This window comes from Megascapheus bottae, chromosome 9 (assembly GCF_031878675.1).
Source record: "Megascapheus bottae isolate mThoBot1 chromosome 9, mThoBot2.hap1, whole genome shotgun sequence".
Classification (NCBI taxonomy): domain Eukaryota; kingdom Metazoa; phylum Chordata; class Mammalia; order Rodentia; family Geomyidae; genus Megascapheus; species Megascapheus bottae.
This window is the reverse complement of record NC_143517.1, coordinates 42,739,238-42,756,588: the sequence shown is the minus strand read 5'-3', so window position 1 is coordinate 42,756,588 and position 17,351 is coordinate 42,739,238. Positions and strand designations below refer to the sequence as shown.

At 33.5% G+C, this 17,351-nt stretch overlaps 1 protein-coding gene across 50 annotated transcripts in view; it reads right to left on the bottom strand.

The window, feature by feature from the left end:
• Positions 1 to 17,351, bottom strand: part of Rims2 (regulating synaptic membrane exocytosis 2) — a 385,455-nt gene that overhangs the window by 241,626 nt on the left and 126,478 nt on the right. For 12 of the 50 annotated variants that reach the window (XM_090339220.1, XM_090339241.1, XM_090339237.1 and 9 more), the window contains exon 1: positions 11,915 to 12,295. The exons of the other annotated variants lie outside the window; for them this stretch is intronic. In XM_090339220.1, coding sequence (XP_090195346.1) covers positions 11,915 to 12,036 — 122 coding nt within the window. In that variant the 5' untranslated portion in view covers positions 12,037 to 12,295. Of the gene's footprint in view, positions 1 to 11,914; positions 12,296 to 17,351 lie in introns of those variants that run through there. 50 annotated transcript variants of the gene reach the window in all.

The window sequence follows — 17,351 nt, the reverse complement described above, 5'->3', positions numbered from 1 at the left end:
TGAAGACCTCTTTTAGTAGCCCTTGGCTTTTTGGTTTCAATGGAAACCATAGCTCCAGTTCTAATGTTTGCATTCTTAATCAGAACAATAATACAGAAATAAATGAAAGATACAAATCAAGAAGAAGCTAAATTATTCCTACCTCTAAATAATGACATCCATACTCTTAGAAAACCATGAAGACTCTGCAAACAACAACAACAACAACAAAACCTCTCAGACCTAGTAAGAATTCTCAGCAAAATACTAGGATACGAAGTTAATATATAAAAGTCAGTGGAATTTTTTACATACCAATAATGAACAAACTGAAAACAAATTTGGGAAGGCAATAATGTTCAAGAAAGAATGTACTCCTACCTTATGAATGCAAGTGTGACCCCTCCATACATCACCTTGACAATAAATTTTTTTATAAAAAAAAGGAGAAACCACACAATGACAACAAAACAAATAAAAAATTAGAAGCAAACATAACTAAGGCTCTGTAAGACCTCTATAATAAAAATTATGGAAAATACTGAAAGAAGACAAAAGAATATGAAAATAACACTCATGTTCATGAAGCAATGGAATTATCATTGTGAAAGAGGCTCTGTTATCAAATACAATCTTTACGTTCAATACAGTACCCATCAGATCATTCTTCACAGAAATGAAAAATCAGGCCGCGGTTGTGGTCAAGTGGTAGAGAACTTTCCAGGCATGCACATAGCTCTGGGTTCAATTCCTCCATACCACATACACAGAAAAAGCCGGAAGTGGTGCTGTGGCTCAGGATAGTGCCCAGCTGTTAGTTCAAGCACCAAGACTGGCAAACAAACAAAATGAAAAGAAAGAAAGAAATGAGAAGAAAGAAAAGAAAGAGAGAGAGAGGGAGGGAGGGAGGGAGGGAGGGAGGGAGGGAGGGAGGGAGGGAGGGAGGGAGGGAGAAAGGAAGAAGGAAGGAAGGAAGGAAGGAAGGAAGGAAGGAAGGAAGGAAGGAAGGAAGGAAGGAAGGAAGGAAGGAAGGAGGGAAGGAAGGGGAATCAAAAATCAAAAACTGCTTATGGAAGCATGAAAGACCCCAAATACCTACTGAGTAATGCAAAATAAAAAGAGCATATGGTATAGTTGCGGTATATAAATATTATGTAGTATTATTCAGCCATGGAGAATGAAATCATATGACTTTTCAGGAAAATAGGTGGAAATCATTATGTTAAACAAAATGAGTGAGACTAAAAAGGCAAATATCACATGTTTTCTCATATATGTAAACTAGATCTAAAGAAAAAACAGATGTAAACAAAAAACCTATAAAAATATATACTAGGATCCGGGAGTTTGACCTAGTGGTAGAGTGCTTGCCTACCATGCACAAAGACCCAGGTTCTATTCCTCAGTACCACATACATAGAAAAAAGCCAGGAGTGGGGACCGGGAGTTTGGCCTAGTGGTAGAGTGCTTGCCTAGCATGCACGAAGACCCGGGTTCGATTCCTCAGTACCCCACATACATAGAAAAAGCCGGAAGTGGTGCTGAGGCTCAAGAGTAAGAGTGCTAGGCTTGAGAAAGTCCAAGGACAGTGCTCAAGCCCTGAGCTCAAGACCAGGACTGGAAAAAAAAAAACAAAAAACAAAAAAACAAACAAAAAAAGCCAGGAGTGGTGCTGATGCTCAAGTGGTAGAGCCTTAGCCTTGAGAAAATCCAAGGACAGTGTCAGGCCCTGTGCTCAAGCCGACGACTGGCAAAAAAAAAAAAAAAAAAAAAAGATACTAATAGAGAACTATTTGAGGAGGGATAAAATCAACAAATGGTGAAAGTAGGGGGAAAAAGGGGAAAGGGGAAAATATAATTAAAGTACTTTGAAAGTATTATGTAATCATGTTTCTAATTTCAGGAAAGACTAATAGAGGAAGTGAATAGAAGCAAATATATATTTATGCATGGAAACATCACAATGAAACATCTAAATTTTCTAATCAGTATATAATAATATAAATGAGAAAAAGCAAATAAATAAATATTTACTAAACAGCATATAGAGTCAATCCCATAGTAGAATATCCTTGTTCTACTAAGGAATTTGAATCTACAATACAGTGCATGACTGCATTTTATCAACCCACAATTTTCCAGTTGAATTTGTCTGATAAGATTTGTTCAACTATTCTTTTTTTTTTTTTTTTTTTTTGCCAGTCTTGGGCTTGAGCTCAGGGCCTGAGCCCTGTCCTTGGACTTTCTCAAGGCTAGAGCTCTACCACTTGAGCCTCAGCACCACTTCCAGCTTTTTTTTCTATGTATGTGGTAGCGAGGAATCGAACCCAGGTCTTCATGCATGCTAGGCAAGCACTTTAACCACTAGGCCAAACTCCCGGCCCTCAACTATTCTTAAATGAAACAAAAACTACATTGTTTGCGAATTTGAAAATGAAAGCCATATATGACTTCAATGCCAAAAATTAAAAAGCATTGTTTAGATAAATAATCTGAATATATTAAATAATATCATTCGAAGACTCAGTGTTAAGATGTCAATTCTCCCCAAATTAATCCCAAAAATAAATCCCAGAAAATTTTTCAAACCAAAATTAACAAAATGAATATAAATCTTATGAATATATATGCATATATATGAAATGATCAGAACAAAGAATACTCAACTTACCAAACGTAAGTACATCATTGTATTGAATACAATGGAACACAATAGGTCTCCCAGAAGTGGAACTGCATTCATTCAATTTTCTACAAAGTGACAAAGAAGTCCAGTAGGGAATAGATGTTGAAGTCTTTTTAGCAAATGGCAAGGGAACAACTGGATGTTTATCTAGAAAAATAAGAACCTTGACCCTTCCTACATAATATATATATAGATAGATAGATAGATATAGATATATATAAAGCAGTAGTTTGGAAAGGGTTATCCATTTAATTAAAATGCCAAAGCTGAAACTAATGGAAAACATATACAATGTACGTTTTCACTCAAGTAAGATGTTTTTAGATAACACAGAAAATAGAAACCAAAGAGAAAAAAATATCACTGAGTAGGTATCTCACAAAAATACATATAAATGAATCACTAAGAATATGAAATCATTATTCCTTGAAATCATTAGTCATCAGGGAGATGGAAAATCATATCATAAAGAAATGTCACTATAGGGGCTGGAAGTATAGCCTAGCAGTAGTATGCTTGCCTTAGTATGCACAAAGCCCTGGGTTTGATTTTTGGTACCATATTTACAGAAATGATGCTGTCACTCAAGAGTAGAGTTCTTACCTTGAGAAAAGTCAAGGACAGTGTCCAGGCCCTGAGTCCAGGCCCAGGACTGGCCAAAAAAAAAAAGTCATCATAAATTCAACAGAATGACAAAAATTAGGAAGTTATATCATCAAATGTTGAAGTGTGTGAACCACTAAAATTCACATTGTTAACGGACAATGTTTTAAATTTTTAAATTGTATGATTTTAAAATTAAACATATACTTATTCTATGGCACATAAATTCCTTCTCTAACAAGATGCAAAACAAAACATTTTTAAAAGTCAGTATCTTTTCTATAGATCAATAATGAAAAGACTGAGAAAAACTCAGAAAAATAATCTATTTACAATAGCCTCAAAAATATCTAGAAATAAACCTAACCAAGGAGGTAAAATATCTTACTAGGAAAAATTATAAAATAATGGAGAAACCCACTGAAGAAGACACTAAAGACCTCCATGTTCATGGATTGGTAAAATCAGCATTGTAAAATGGCTATACTAACAAACCAGTCTACAACCTAATGAAGAACCACAGTATCACCACCACCAGAGGACTGCCCAAAAATAAGCACATAGGTCAACAGAAAAGAATAGAAAAATCTAGAAAGGAGCGCTCACATGAACAGCCATCTGATTTTTGACAAAAGCATCACAGGTCTATGTTGAAGAAAAAAAAAGTCTCATCATAAATGGTATTTAGAGAACTGGATGGCATATCTAGGATTGGGTCTAGATTTCTGTACAAAAATTAGTTACAACTTGTCAAAGGTCCTAATGTAAGACCTGAAACTTTGAAGCTGCTAGAGGAAGAAACAGAAAAAGCCTTAAACATAAGTCACTGATAATATTTTTTCTTTGTTCCTGAATAGAATACCAGTTGCTTAGAAAATAAAAGCAAAAACTAAAAGGTGAAGTTATATGTTAAAAAGCATCTGCACCAACAAAGAAAATAATGACCAGACTCAAAAGAAAACCTATAGAATGGGAGGCAATCTTGATTCATTTATTAGATACAGGATTAACATCCTGAATATATGAAGACCCCAAAAACATAAAAACTAGTAAAATAAATGACTCAATTAATGAATGCCTAAATGAATTGAATTGTCTTCAAAAGAGGTACAAAGGAGTAAGAATAAATGAATACTAATACAATATACTAAGCCATAAGGAAATGTAAATTAAAACATCACCATTATGCTATCTCACTCCAATCAAAATGGCTACTAACAAGGAAATAATGGCAACAAATACTGGGGAAAATGCAAAGAAAAACTGATTCTTAAACACTGCTAAGAATGCATATCAATGCAGCAGTGTGGAAATCAGTATGGATGTTTAAAAAAAATAAAGTTAGAATTACTATATAATCCTTCTGTATGAGGCAGATACCTGCAGAAACATAAGTCAACATCCGGATGAATCTATACAACCATAGTTATGGCACCTCTATTCACAACAGCCAAAATATAAAATCAAAGTGCCCATCAGCTGATAAATAGATAAAGAAAATGGGCCTGCCATGGGGTAATGAAATGTTATTCAGCCTTAAAGAAAAGTAAAATTATGTCATTTGCAGGGGAAATGAACGGAAATAGAGATTCTCATGTGAAGCAAAATAAACTAGACAAAAAATAATATTTCATGTTTTCTCATAGGCAGTTTCTAGTTCTTAAAAATGAAAGAAAAAAAATGAAAGACAGAAATATAACAGATTCTATTTAAAGGTCAATACCAGTGGGAAGGAGGAGTAAAGGGAAAGTAGATGAAATCAAAGCAGAACTAAAGAAATGGAAAAATGGATTAGAAGGATTAACATCATTGAAAATAGCAATCCTGCCAAAGGCTATCTACAAATTCAATGCCATACCAATAAGTATCCCAATGTCATTCTTTAATGAAAGAGAGGAAGCACTCCAAAAAATTCATATAGAATAATAAAAGACCCCAAATAGCAAAAACAATCCTTAGCAGAAAAGAACAGCACTGGAGGAATATCAATACCAAACTTCAGACTCTATTACAGAGCTATAATAATCAAAACAGCTTGGTACTGGCACAAGAATAGACCTGACAATCAATGAAATAGAACTGAAGACCCAGAAATCAACCCACAGACCCATGGCTACATAATCTTTGATAAGGGAACCAAAAAAAATAGTCACCCTGTACCAAAATTAATTCCAACTGTATCAAAGACCCTGAGGTAAAAGCAGATATCCTTAAAACTTTACAGAAATGAATGGGAGATACACTAGGACTCCTTGGCATAGGTTGAAAGTTTCTTAATAAAGATCCAGAAACACAATAAACTAAAAAAAGTTTTGATAAATGGGACTGCATTAAAGAGAAGAGCTTCTGTATGACAAAGGACATAGCTAGCAAGTTAAATAGAAAGCCCACAGAGTAGGAGAAGATCTTCAGTAGCCAGTGTAGGTCCAAAAACAGAACAAACTAAAAAAAAATTTGGACAAATGGGACTGCATTAATCTGCAGAGCTTCTGTATGACAAAGGACATAGCTAGTAAGTTAAACCAGAAAGACCACAGAGTGAGAGAAGATCTCCAGTAGTCATACAACAAACAAGGGCCTCATATCTGAAATATACCTACAGCTCAAAAAATGAATCTCTCAATACAAGAGTGGTTAGAAATGAAAAAAAAATGAATCTCTCAAAAACAAATCTTCAAAGAAACATTAAAGGGTGGACTAAAGACTTAAAGAGAGACTTATCTGAAGAAGAAATAAGAATCGTCTATAGACACATGAAGAAATGCTCAATATCTCTGGCCAAAAAAGAAATGCAAATAAAAACAACTTTGAGATTCCACCTCTTTACAGTTAGAATGGCCATTATCAAGAAATCTAATAGATTTGCTAACAGATGCTGGTAGGGCTGTGGCCGGGAAGGAATGCTACTACACTGTTGCTGGGAGTGTAAATTCATTCAGCCACTATGGAAAGCAGTATTGTAGTTCCTCAAAAGGCTACACATAGAGCTCCCCTATGACCCAGCAATCCCCTCCTTAGCATCTACCCAAATGTACAGAAACAAAGGCATACTAAAGCCACTAGCACAATGATGTTCATTGCAGCCTTATTTACCATAGCTAAACTATGGAACCAACCCAAATGCCCCTCAGCAGATAAATGGATCAAGAAGATGTGGTACTTAAAAATAATGGAATTCTATGCTGCTATCAGAAAGAATGGCATTTCCCCATTTGTAAGGAAATGGAAACATTGGAAAAAAATCATATTAAGTGAAATAAGCCAGACCTAAAGGAGCATAAGGGGTATGTATGGGAATTCAGAAGTCAATAAATATAAACTCCCTACCTCAAGTTCACAACATAGTAAAACCAGTAAGTAGCAGATTATTAATAAGAGCCCAGCTCCTGTATTCAAAACTCCAAATATAAAACCATAACATGCAGTAATAAAAGCCAGGCAATCATTACTTAAACATGGAAGCTCTCCTTACCACCTTCCATTAACTATCACTTAAGTTTCATAGGAAATGTAATAAGATGAAAGTTTCTAGGTGTATAAGCTAATATTAGTCCTATGTATAATATCAGTAAACAACTGAACATAAGTTTAGTCATAAGTAAAATAATAATACTGAAATAGAAAAGTTGTCATATAATCTTTCATAGAAATCAATGCAAGACTCAAGTTTTCAATTTCTAAACCTGAATTGTTTCAGTTAGACTTTATGGAATCTTCTCTGCTTTACAAGGGATATTTTGGAAGAAACTAAACAAAAGAAAGGACTCTCATAGTTTAAGATACTATAAATTTGATACTCAGTAGCTTTTTCCATGTTACACTCTATAAGAAATATTCATCCATGTCACTGATGCTCAAGTTCAAAAGGTACCTCAAACTATACATCAATCCTAGAAATTATTTCTTAGAACAACTTATTTTTGTAATCTACTAATATATGGCTAGCCTGTACCACTGTAACACAAATGAAACCAATTCATTTAATGGACAATAAATAGCACCAGAATTTTTAAAGGTTAGTAGTAATTATCTTTAATTTTTCCAGAAGTTGGCTCTAGAAAGTTATAGTCAATATTTTCCTATAAGTCATCATCTAAAGCAATCTCTTAATAAAGTTATTTAATTAAAAATTAAAGACTAATAATCAGTATTAAATATTTACATCTAAAACTGAGGTATACAACTAAGGTCTATAATAAATATGCTAGTAAAGTAGTTCGCATATTTAGATCAAAAGCCATTCTACTCTGGAATCCAAACAAGCAGCTGTACTGAGTTAAGCTTTTATGCCTATAATAATTATCTCACCTAATTTTACATGCACATATTGTGTGCTTTATAACCCAGAACAGATTTTTCATAAAATATGTTCCTAAAATAAAATGTGTGTTATGGTATAATCATACAAAGTCCAAATATTGCACACTGTGTAGAATGCTCCCTCAAGGACCTGATAAGAAAGCCTGCTATTATTTTAGTGTCAAAGTAGTCATTAATGTTCTGTGGTGATTAATAAGTGTGTATTCAAAAATTGTGGAGTACAAATGAATGGTTTCAACATAACCAAAGTCAATGCTATGAAAAGAACCAAGTACTCTAACCAAAAACACTACCAGACTAAATACCAGACTCGACTCTCTAGAATCGAGTTTTATCTTAAATAATAATGTTTTACAAGTCTAGTAAAGTTTCACTAAAATCTATATATAGCTGGTGAGTTTAAGTTTTATAATTAATTGTATATTTATGCATTACATATGTAATAATTATATATAAGGACAGCCCTGTAATGTTAGTGTCAAATCATAATTTTTTTTTTTGCCAGTCCTGGACTTGAGCTCAGGGCCTGAGCACTGTCCTTGGACTTTCTCAAGGCTAGAGCTCTACCACTTGAGCCTCAGCACCACTTCCGGCTTTTTTCTATGTATGTGGTACCGAGGAATCGAACCCGGGTCTTCATGCATGCTAGGCAAGCACTTTAACCACTAGGCCAAACTCCCGGCCCCTCAAATCATAAAATTTTTGAGAAAGAAAGTAGCACTAATAATAATCACTGGAGGATGATGGACATAAATAACATGAGACTCCATGAAAACTAGATCCTACAGTTTCCTTACTTGAAATTAAAGATACCAACAAATACAAATATTCATTGGTCTATTAATTTTTTAACTTTATTTTTAAGTATGAAAGTTAGCATATCTCATCATACATACATTCAAGAGAAATTAAACCTGTGTATAATATCTATTCTGAATAAATTTCAGTTCTATTATGCCCCTCTGTGCCTAGAACAAATTCACTGTTACACATTTAGTGACAAGTAAATAATTATATCTAAAATACAAATTTCACAGTACAAGCAAAAATGCTAAAACAAATATAAATTTTGCTGAGAATATTAAGTACACTTCATCATCATTACATTCATTTCAATAGTGCTCACATAAATTGATAATTCAGTAATCTCTGATTTGGAAATCGTATTCTCCTGGTATCCAGGTATATATATATATATACGTATATATACATATAGATGTATGTGTATATATATATATGCTTGCTTCTACAGGCAAGACCACAAAAAATACAGTTCATAATGAATTCAACACTTGAGTTAATGCCTTGGTTAAATTATTTAATTTGGAGAAACAAAAACAAGTTTACAATGTAAAGACTTGATAAGAATTAAAATGGCATCTCATTAGAACCTCTTAAGTGCACTTATGTACGTTACAGTAATTTTTTTAATCAATGCAGGGTTTTTCGTTGTTTCATTCTAGTAGTAGAGTAGAAGATATTACCTCCATTGTGCACTAAAAGGTTATTCAAGGACCACAAAGAAAGAATTTGCTAAGAATCTCCCATTTCAAACACAAAGGTCATGCTACACTGCCTCTAAAAAAAGCATAAAATGTTCTAATGATTTTTCACTTTAAAATTTTCATTATTTACCAGAAAAAAGGGCTAAACTTTATTAATCACCAGTTTAGTGATGTAAGTCTTACAGTGTTCTTGATAACACAGAAAATCTTTTGTAAAGTTGAACTTGAAAATGTGTTGGTGTCTATCACAGAAGATTTTCATTCTTTAACCTTTTATTACTACATATCATGGCAGTCAACCATCATAGCAGCTAACACCTAATGGAAGTTGAGTTGCAGCGTGGTTACCAAAGACAAGTTCTGGTTTTCAAAACTATTAGAAAGGGTCCTCTTTCAGGAATATATTTTCTATAGTTTTACATAGTACTCTTACAGGAATTCCTACTGGAAGGCAATTTAGAATAAAACATGTTCTAGTTGTCCAAATCTATGATGTTTTCCCATCAGTTTAAAGATCTTAACAATTGTCATAAAACAAGTATTGAATCTTACATACCATGAATCCCTGAATTACAAGATACCTATCCATATAATAACCAAAACTGATCTTTCCAGATGTCATAGTTATATAACTGATGCTTAAAAAATTCCAAATCTTTACTATGCAGTCCATGAATTTGTAAGCCTCATTTTAAAATACTTCGATTGCAAGACTGCAGCTTCCACTGACATACACAGGTCGTTCTTCCATAATTTTTTGCAAAAGTGAAAATTTAGTCTTTTTATTTTTGTGTTAGTGTTTGGGTCTAGGCATTTAAACCTTTTGTAAAATAAAACAGAATTAAAAGACACTAATATCTAATCTGAACAATAAAATAAAATCCATGGTAGCATTAATTGTGAATTCAAATGCCTATTTTTCATCCTGCATAGTTACAAAGTCAGAATTTGTACAACTTGCTTGAACTGCTCTTAAATCAAACATTCGATTATTCATGAAGTCCTCAGTCTCATTTTGTAAAATAATGACAGTCTAAGGAGCTAAAAACATACAGTCAGAATATATATTTAAGCAGGATAAATTCATTATTGACTAATTTGGTAACTGAAAATAGTAAATTCATATTGAATAACTGATCATTGAAAGTAAGTTAAAAAAGACTGGTCCAAAAGCACTTTGCAATTTAAGGTTTAATCACAGTAGTAGGAATTCAGATTTTAATTAGAGCATTAAAATTATGAATGTGTCAACAATAAAATAAATTTGAAACCAAGGCAAAAGTATAGTTAAGGATGCACATAACTTTCCCCCCAAAATAAAAATTCTAATATTTAAAACCACAAATACTTATTTTAAAATCAGTTCCTTTCATTGCTATCAAAAGCACAATTTCTATAGTGAATGTGAACCTAGCCCCAATGTGAATAAACTGTTGACATAAAAAAAGAAAGTATAAAAAAGAATTATAATAGAGAAGTACAGATTAGAAAATTGGTAGCTTAAAGTCATGGAAAATTTTAGAAAGCTATTTCCTTTATTAAAATATAACATGCAATGCATGCAGTAATTTTTCATTATAAATTGTAGACAGTAAAGTGATGTATTGCTAAATAAGAAGAAAATAATACCTTAAAATACAGACAGCCTACTCTAAACTATGCTACCATTTTGTATGCTGTATTTAAATTAGTCTGAAAACAAAAATGAAAAACAATCAGTTCAGTTCATTAAGCAAAACTACACTGAGGAAAAGAATAATTATTTTTAAAAGATGCATTATTTCATAAAGAGTCCGTGAATATATTCAACATCAGTAAGCATTTAATTGCCAGTAATTTAAAGCCCCTCTTCATTTGCTCAATTAAGATACATATTGTATAATAGGATTTTTTAAATCTCTAGAAGAGACTGCCCCACAGTGTTCAGAGATTCTAACAGGAAGAGATCTACGAAACCACTCAATATTCTATACACTCTTAGTTCCCCATTGATTTCAGAAGATTTCAGTGCATTATCATGTTCACAGTCTATTTCCACATGTATTTACTTAAAATTGAGTCTTTTTATATTTAATACATAACAGGAGAAAAATCTTCCAAACAATTTAAATAAGGAAAGAACAGTGTAGTAAAACTACATTTTAAAGCTTTTTTTATTCGATTATCTCTTGTAAAAAAAAAAAGCCAGAGAAAACCATCTGAAACATATGCTCGTAATTTAACAATCCTCGCCATAAAAAAGACCAGTTGGAAAAGCAATAGAAATGTATTACAGAGTCCTTCTAAACTACCCTACATAATACAAAGCTTTAGCAGTTTTGCCATAGAGCTAGTTTAAAAGTGATTATTGATCTACCCTGCAGAGAGAAATGTCTTAGACCTAGAAATCATCTTCTGCATGTTTTACAAGAGCATGCATGATTGCTAATTCACATTTTCCAACAAATCACATATGACTATATAGCCACATCCTTATATGTGCAATGTAATTACTGCCGTAATTACAAAAAAAATCTATCAAACATTTTAAGTTAATCATTTTACTTATCAGGAAAGGAATAAACATACAATCTCTTCTCTGTATTGTATTTCAGAGGTCAATCTACTTAAATTTAAGATATTTCCTATGCCTTGAAGAAGGAAAGATTATTTTCTTTCTTAAAATCAGATCAAGAGCAGTAAATAAAATTTGTATTTTTAGTTATAAAAAAGACATCACCTTTATAACACTAATCTTTTAATACAGGGCAGTTTTATAGCCATAAAAGATTGCTGTTCTGAAAAGAATAATATTAAAAGGAAAATCAGTTAGTCTACTCACCTTGCATTGTTCAGTGTTTGTCCAAAAAGCTCATTTTGTAAAATATTTTGTGGGGATGAAAAAACCCCATGAAAATGAGATAAAACAGAATTGCAGACTTGGCGCAATGTCTCAAATTGCATTTTCTTTCTTTTCCCCCCTTGTCTTATTTTTCCTTACCACCTGTCTTTAAAATCATCTATTTGCAGACAATAAAAACATGCCAATCAAGTTCCATATTTCTCCTGAGCTCTGTAAAAACTGTGCTTAAATGAGCAGAGGTTGATAGCTAATTGTACAGTCATTATTCTTCTAATTCAGTCGTAGAAGATTCAGTACTCGTGCAGCTTTCGGCTTTCTCCTGACTGTAGCAAGAATTCTAAACAGCAGTAAGCTTTTTGGGCATTCCCAGCTGAAGTGTGAAGCTGAGCTGCTTTCATGTACTCTACTCATATTTCTCTAAGCCTATTAAAAACACGCAATGAATAGATGCTGTCGTCAGGAGTTTCAGCACATCTGGCTACCAGCAATAAAATCTCAGAAGTAATAAAAATGGGGGCAAGGTATCCTTTCAATGTTGCTACAGAAAAAGAGGAAGAGAAATTGTGCATTTCTCCGACCCTTTCTCTTTTCTGAAAAATGAATAACTCCAGCTACACAGTATATCTCTTCAATGTGCAAGCTACTGCAAAGGACCAGAACACTCTAAAAATAAGTGGTATATTCTCCTTTTGATATCATGAAGCAGTAAAACTACGGTGAACAATGAAGCTTTTATCATTTCCAGGTATTATGTCATACTTCTAGAATGGAGTATATTTAGAAAATATGTGCTTGGTCATTTTATTTCTAATTTATTTTTTTAAATGTCTTCATTTACGTACTTTTAAAGAAAAACACAAAATATTCAATTTCTTCACTAAATACATAGTAACTACATAGCTAGTCATCTAAATGTAAAAAAAAAATTTGCCTAAATAAAATTTACCTAAATAGCCTTAAATTAAAGACTTCTCACAAAGAAAAAGAAAGAACATCACTGGAGATACTTTTTCAACTACTATGAAGTTGTTGTTGTTGCTGTTGTTTAATGTCAGTCATAGCGCCTTAACAAACTATTTCCTGAATACTCCAATAGCCTCAGAATACCCCTACACTATAATAATATTCAATGACTAGTTCTCTTTCAGAAAAAAAAATCTTTTTGTTATTCTCTGTCCATTAGGGGTATACATGCATCTTTTTGTTTGTGTAAAACATTTTTAAATGCAGAAATGCTTAATATTTTCAATGATCTTTAATTGCTCTTAATCCTTGCTGTTTCTTTAACACTACCAACCTTATTGATCCTTTTTTCTCTCAGCTCTTTGCCTTTATCCTTTCTACATATTTACACACACACGTGCGCGCGCACACACACACACAATCACTACAAATACACAAGAACTTAAATATAGTTTATACTAGCTTATAAATTCAATGGCTTCTTTTTGACATGAATAAACATGATCACGAAAAAAGATTAACAAAATCGTGATTTTAAGCAACTTCATAATTTCTTTTCAAAACTAATGTATTGAACTATGGGTTTGACCACAACAACTAATGTTCCTATTTTGACTTTTATTTTTTATTTCACATTTTATAGTTATATATAAACTTATTTGTCAAAAACATACATGCATGTACATATAAACCATGAAATACTTTTGGTTCATATAGTACTTCTAAATTGTTACTATTTAGGAAATATTATATGTTAATGCTACTATCATTTTACATATTTATACTTTAAAATAGGCCTTTACAGGATTAAAAATTGAACCATTTATAAAAGAAGGAGAATTTGGGTCTCTAGACTTCATTTCCTATGCTCCTTTCTTGTCATCTAATTTCTACCTATAGGTACACAATTTGATGAGGAGCCTCACACACACAAATGCATAACTAATATAAATAGGCCAGTCTCTGTGTAGCATATTATAACAACCTAGATACATAAGGCCATACATGATGAGGCTAAATGAAAGGATCTCCAGGATATGGAAACAAGAGTTTTATATCATGTGATTGTTGTTCTTAATGTACTATGGTATTTCTCTTCTCTATTGTTGCCCTTTGGTTAATCTCATATTGTTATAGTATCTGACTCTGTTACCTGGCATATTGTATATACGTTTATTTGTTTATTTGAAATAGGAAAGGGAAAGGGGAAAAACAAGTTGAGGGAAATGGGGACAAAAACATGAGAAGGGGTATCAATGTGTGAGAAATAATGAACCTTCTATCTGGCAAATACAACTGTAACTCATCTATTAATTACAATTTTAAAATGTGCAAAAAAAAGAACTCTGTACTTAACACCACCAATGCAATGGATCAGACAAATTATATTTAAAGATGCAGATATAGTCCAATGTATGTTTGTTGGTCTCTTGATAACTAAATCGCCATCCCGTCAAGGCAGGTACACGGAATGAAATAGTCTAACGGGTTTCTTGAAAAAGAAGAAGAAGACGAAGACGAAGACGAAGACGAAGACGAAGAAGAAGACGAAGAAGAAGAAGAAGAAGAAGAAGAAGAAGAAGAAGAAGAAGAAGAAGAAGAAGAAGAAGAAGAAGAAGAAGAAGAAGAAGAAGAAGAAGAAGAAGAAGAACAAGAAGAAGAAGAAGAAGAAGAAGAAGAAGAAGAAGAAGAAGAAGAAGAAGAAGAAGAAGAAGAAGAAGAAGAAGAAGAAGAAGAAGAAGAACAAGAAGAAGAAGAAGAAGAAGAAGAAGAAGAAGAAGAAGAAGAAGAAGAAGAAGAAGAAGAAGAAGAAGAAGAAGAAGAGGAGGAGGAGGAGGAGGAGGAGGAGGAGGAGGAGGAGGAGGAGGAGGAGGAGGAGGAGGAGGAGGAGGAGGAGGAGGAGGAGGAGGAGGAGGACGACGACGACGACGACGACGACGAGGAGGACGAGGAGGAGGAGGAGGAGGACGAGGACGAGGACGAGGAGGACGAGGAGGAGAAAGAGGAGGAGAAAGAGGAGGAGGAAGAAGAAGAAAAGAAAATTATCTGCCAGTGGCCTAAACAAAGATATTCCTATTAGATTAAATATGTTCTCTTAATGGACAGGATTTTTTTTTTTGCCAGTCCTGGGCTTGAGCTCAGGGCCTGAGCACTGTCCTTGGACTTTCTCAAAGCTAGAGCTCTACCACTTGAGCCTCAGCACCACTTCCAGCTTTTTTTTTTCCTATGTATGTGATACTGAGGAATCAAACCTGGGTCTTTGTGTATGCTAAGCAAGCACTCTACCACGAGGCTAAACTCCCAGCCCCTGGACAGGATCTTTAAGTGGGCTTTTTCCATTTACCTCAAACAAGCAATCCTGCTTTTCATTTTTAAGCTCTAATCATAAACTGAGAATTCATATCTAAGACAGGTCAATTTATACAAATAAAAAGACATTTTAAAATTCTTATTTTCAAGTTAATTATATAGCTCCTACAATTATGAAAATGTTTTTGAGTAAATTTAATTTTTATAAACAATAAAAAATCTTGTTGAACCAAGTCTACTAATTAGAATGCTACAAAACACTCATTGTTTAAATAATGTTTCTTTTTTGTTTGAAAATTGAGTATGAAAGCAAGGTCACAGAGTCTCAAAAATAGTGTTAGCACTGGACATTTCACTGAAATGAGTCAAAAAATAAGACTCAAACTTATTTTAAAAGAATTGACAATATATCAACTGCCTTCTTTCATGACATTTTTCCATCAGTTTTTACACAGTGCTCTTACCACCGGCCTCTTAGTTTCCCTTAGTTTCTCCAATCTTATTTAACTAAGAGTCTGGCAATAAAGGACCATCCTAGATTTAAACTCCAGATTTAAACTCTAAACCTCATTTAGAAACTAGAGAACCAAGGTACAAGAGAAGCCAGTTTGGTAAATTCCTCAGTGTTAGGAACAATAGCTCTAAGTACATATTCTCCTGATAACTATAAAGAGTACTACAAGAATACCACAATCTCAGGAACATATATAATATATGAATGTGGACAAAACCAGTGAGCTGGATGAGTTTGACTGTTTTCAACTACCTACCTTCCTTTTCTTTTCATCTCTCCCTGCCCACCTTCTTGGTCCAGATGCCATTATAGAACTATTATAATTTCCTCTCAGGAAGCTCAGCTTAAAGGCAATATTATAAGTAATTCCAATGGGATTTTTTTCTATTTCAATATAGACTGAGGCCTTTGGAGAGCCATTGAAGAGTAAACTTGTTGACTCATTCTTATAGAAAAGGCTCAAGTAGCTGCAATAAACTATCATGATGTCCTTTACTCAAGCAGAGGACATTAGCTACTCAGGCAACAAAATATTTGGACACCACAGAAATTAAGATTAGTTGATTTACAAAGTTCCACCAAATTTTGTGCTGAAAATCCAAATACATTCCACTGCATCATGCTAAAATTACAAAAAGGATCATATCAGATTAATATCTCAAATTTCTCTGTATCTTGGTCTCCACCTATCTTTAGCAATACTCTAGCTTCCTGCAAAATGGCCTCCTGGATACAGGGAAATATCCAGGCATATCATAAATACCTTACAGTCCTCCAACTTTTTTTTTTTTTTGTGGGTCAAGAGCCATTGTCTCTGAGCCTGGGCACTGTCTCTGAGCTCATCAGCTCAAGGCTACCACCCTACCCTTGAGTCAAGCCCCATTTCCCATTTTCTAGAGGTTAATTGGAAATGAGAGTCTCAGGTCCTTTTGTGCCCAGGCTGGCTTTGAACCTTGATCCTCAGATCTCAACCTCCTGGGTAGCTAGGACTACTGGCGTGAACCACTGCACCGGGCTTAGTCCTCTAAATTTCTATTCCTGCACCATCTAGACCGGTAAGTGCTCAGTATAAAGCCATTTCCTTGCTTGGTGTCCTTAGACTGCATTCCATTTCTCAAGCAAAGGTAGTAAGTTGAGGCTACAACAAGTACTGTGGTATGCAGGTACTAAGGAAATAATAATCTTTGTTCAAACTTCATTCATTCATTCAATAAGCATTTATTAATACTAAAATAGATTCACAGACACTTTTGTAACTTACAGAAAGTCCACAGGAAAAAATGAAAAAGAAAAAGTCAGGGTGACAAAAAAAAAAGGAAGAGCAATACCATCCCAGTCTTCCTTGGAGTTTTAATCTGTAAAGACTAATGGCAGATAGTAAATTAGTGATTACATGTGCTACTGAAGACTATGATTAGTAATGTGGAGAGAATGTGAAATAAGTAATCCCAATATAGTTGGCAGAAAGACTTCCTGAGTAAAGATAATTGTGAATAATAAATGTTAGCCAAAACAAAAGTAGTACAAAAGTATTACATATACTACACTGAAGGTCAAATGGTAACAATTATGGCAATATCAACACAGGGAGAAAACAAATAGCTAGAAAAGAAACATAAGTCACATCAT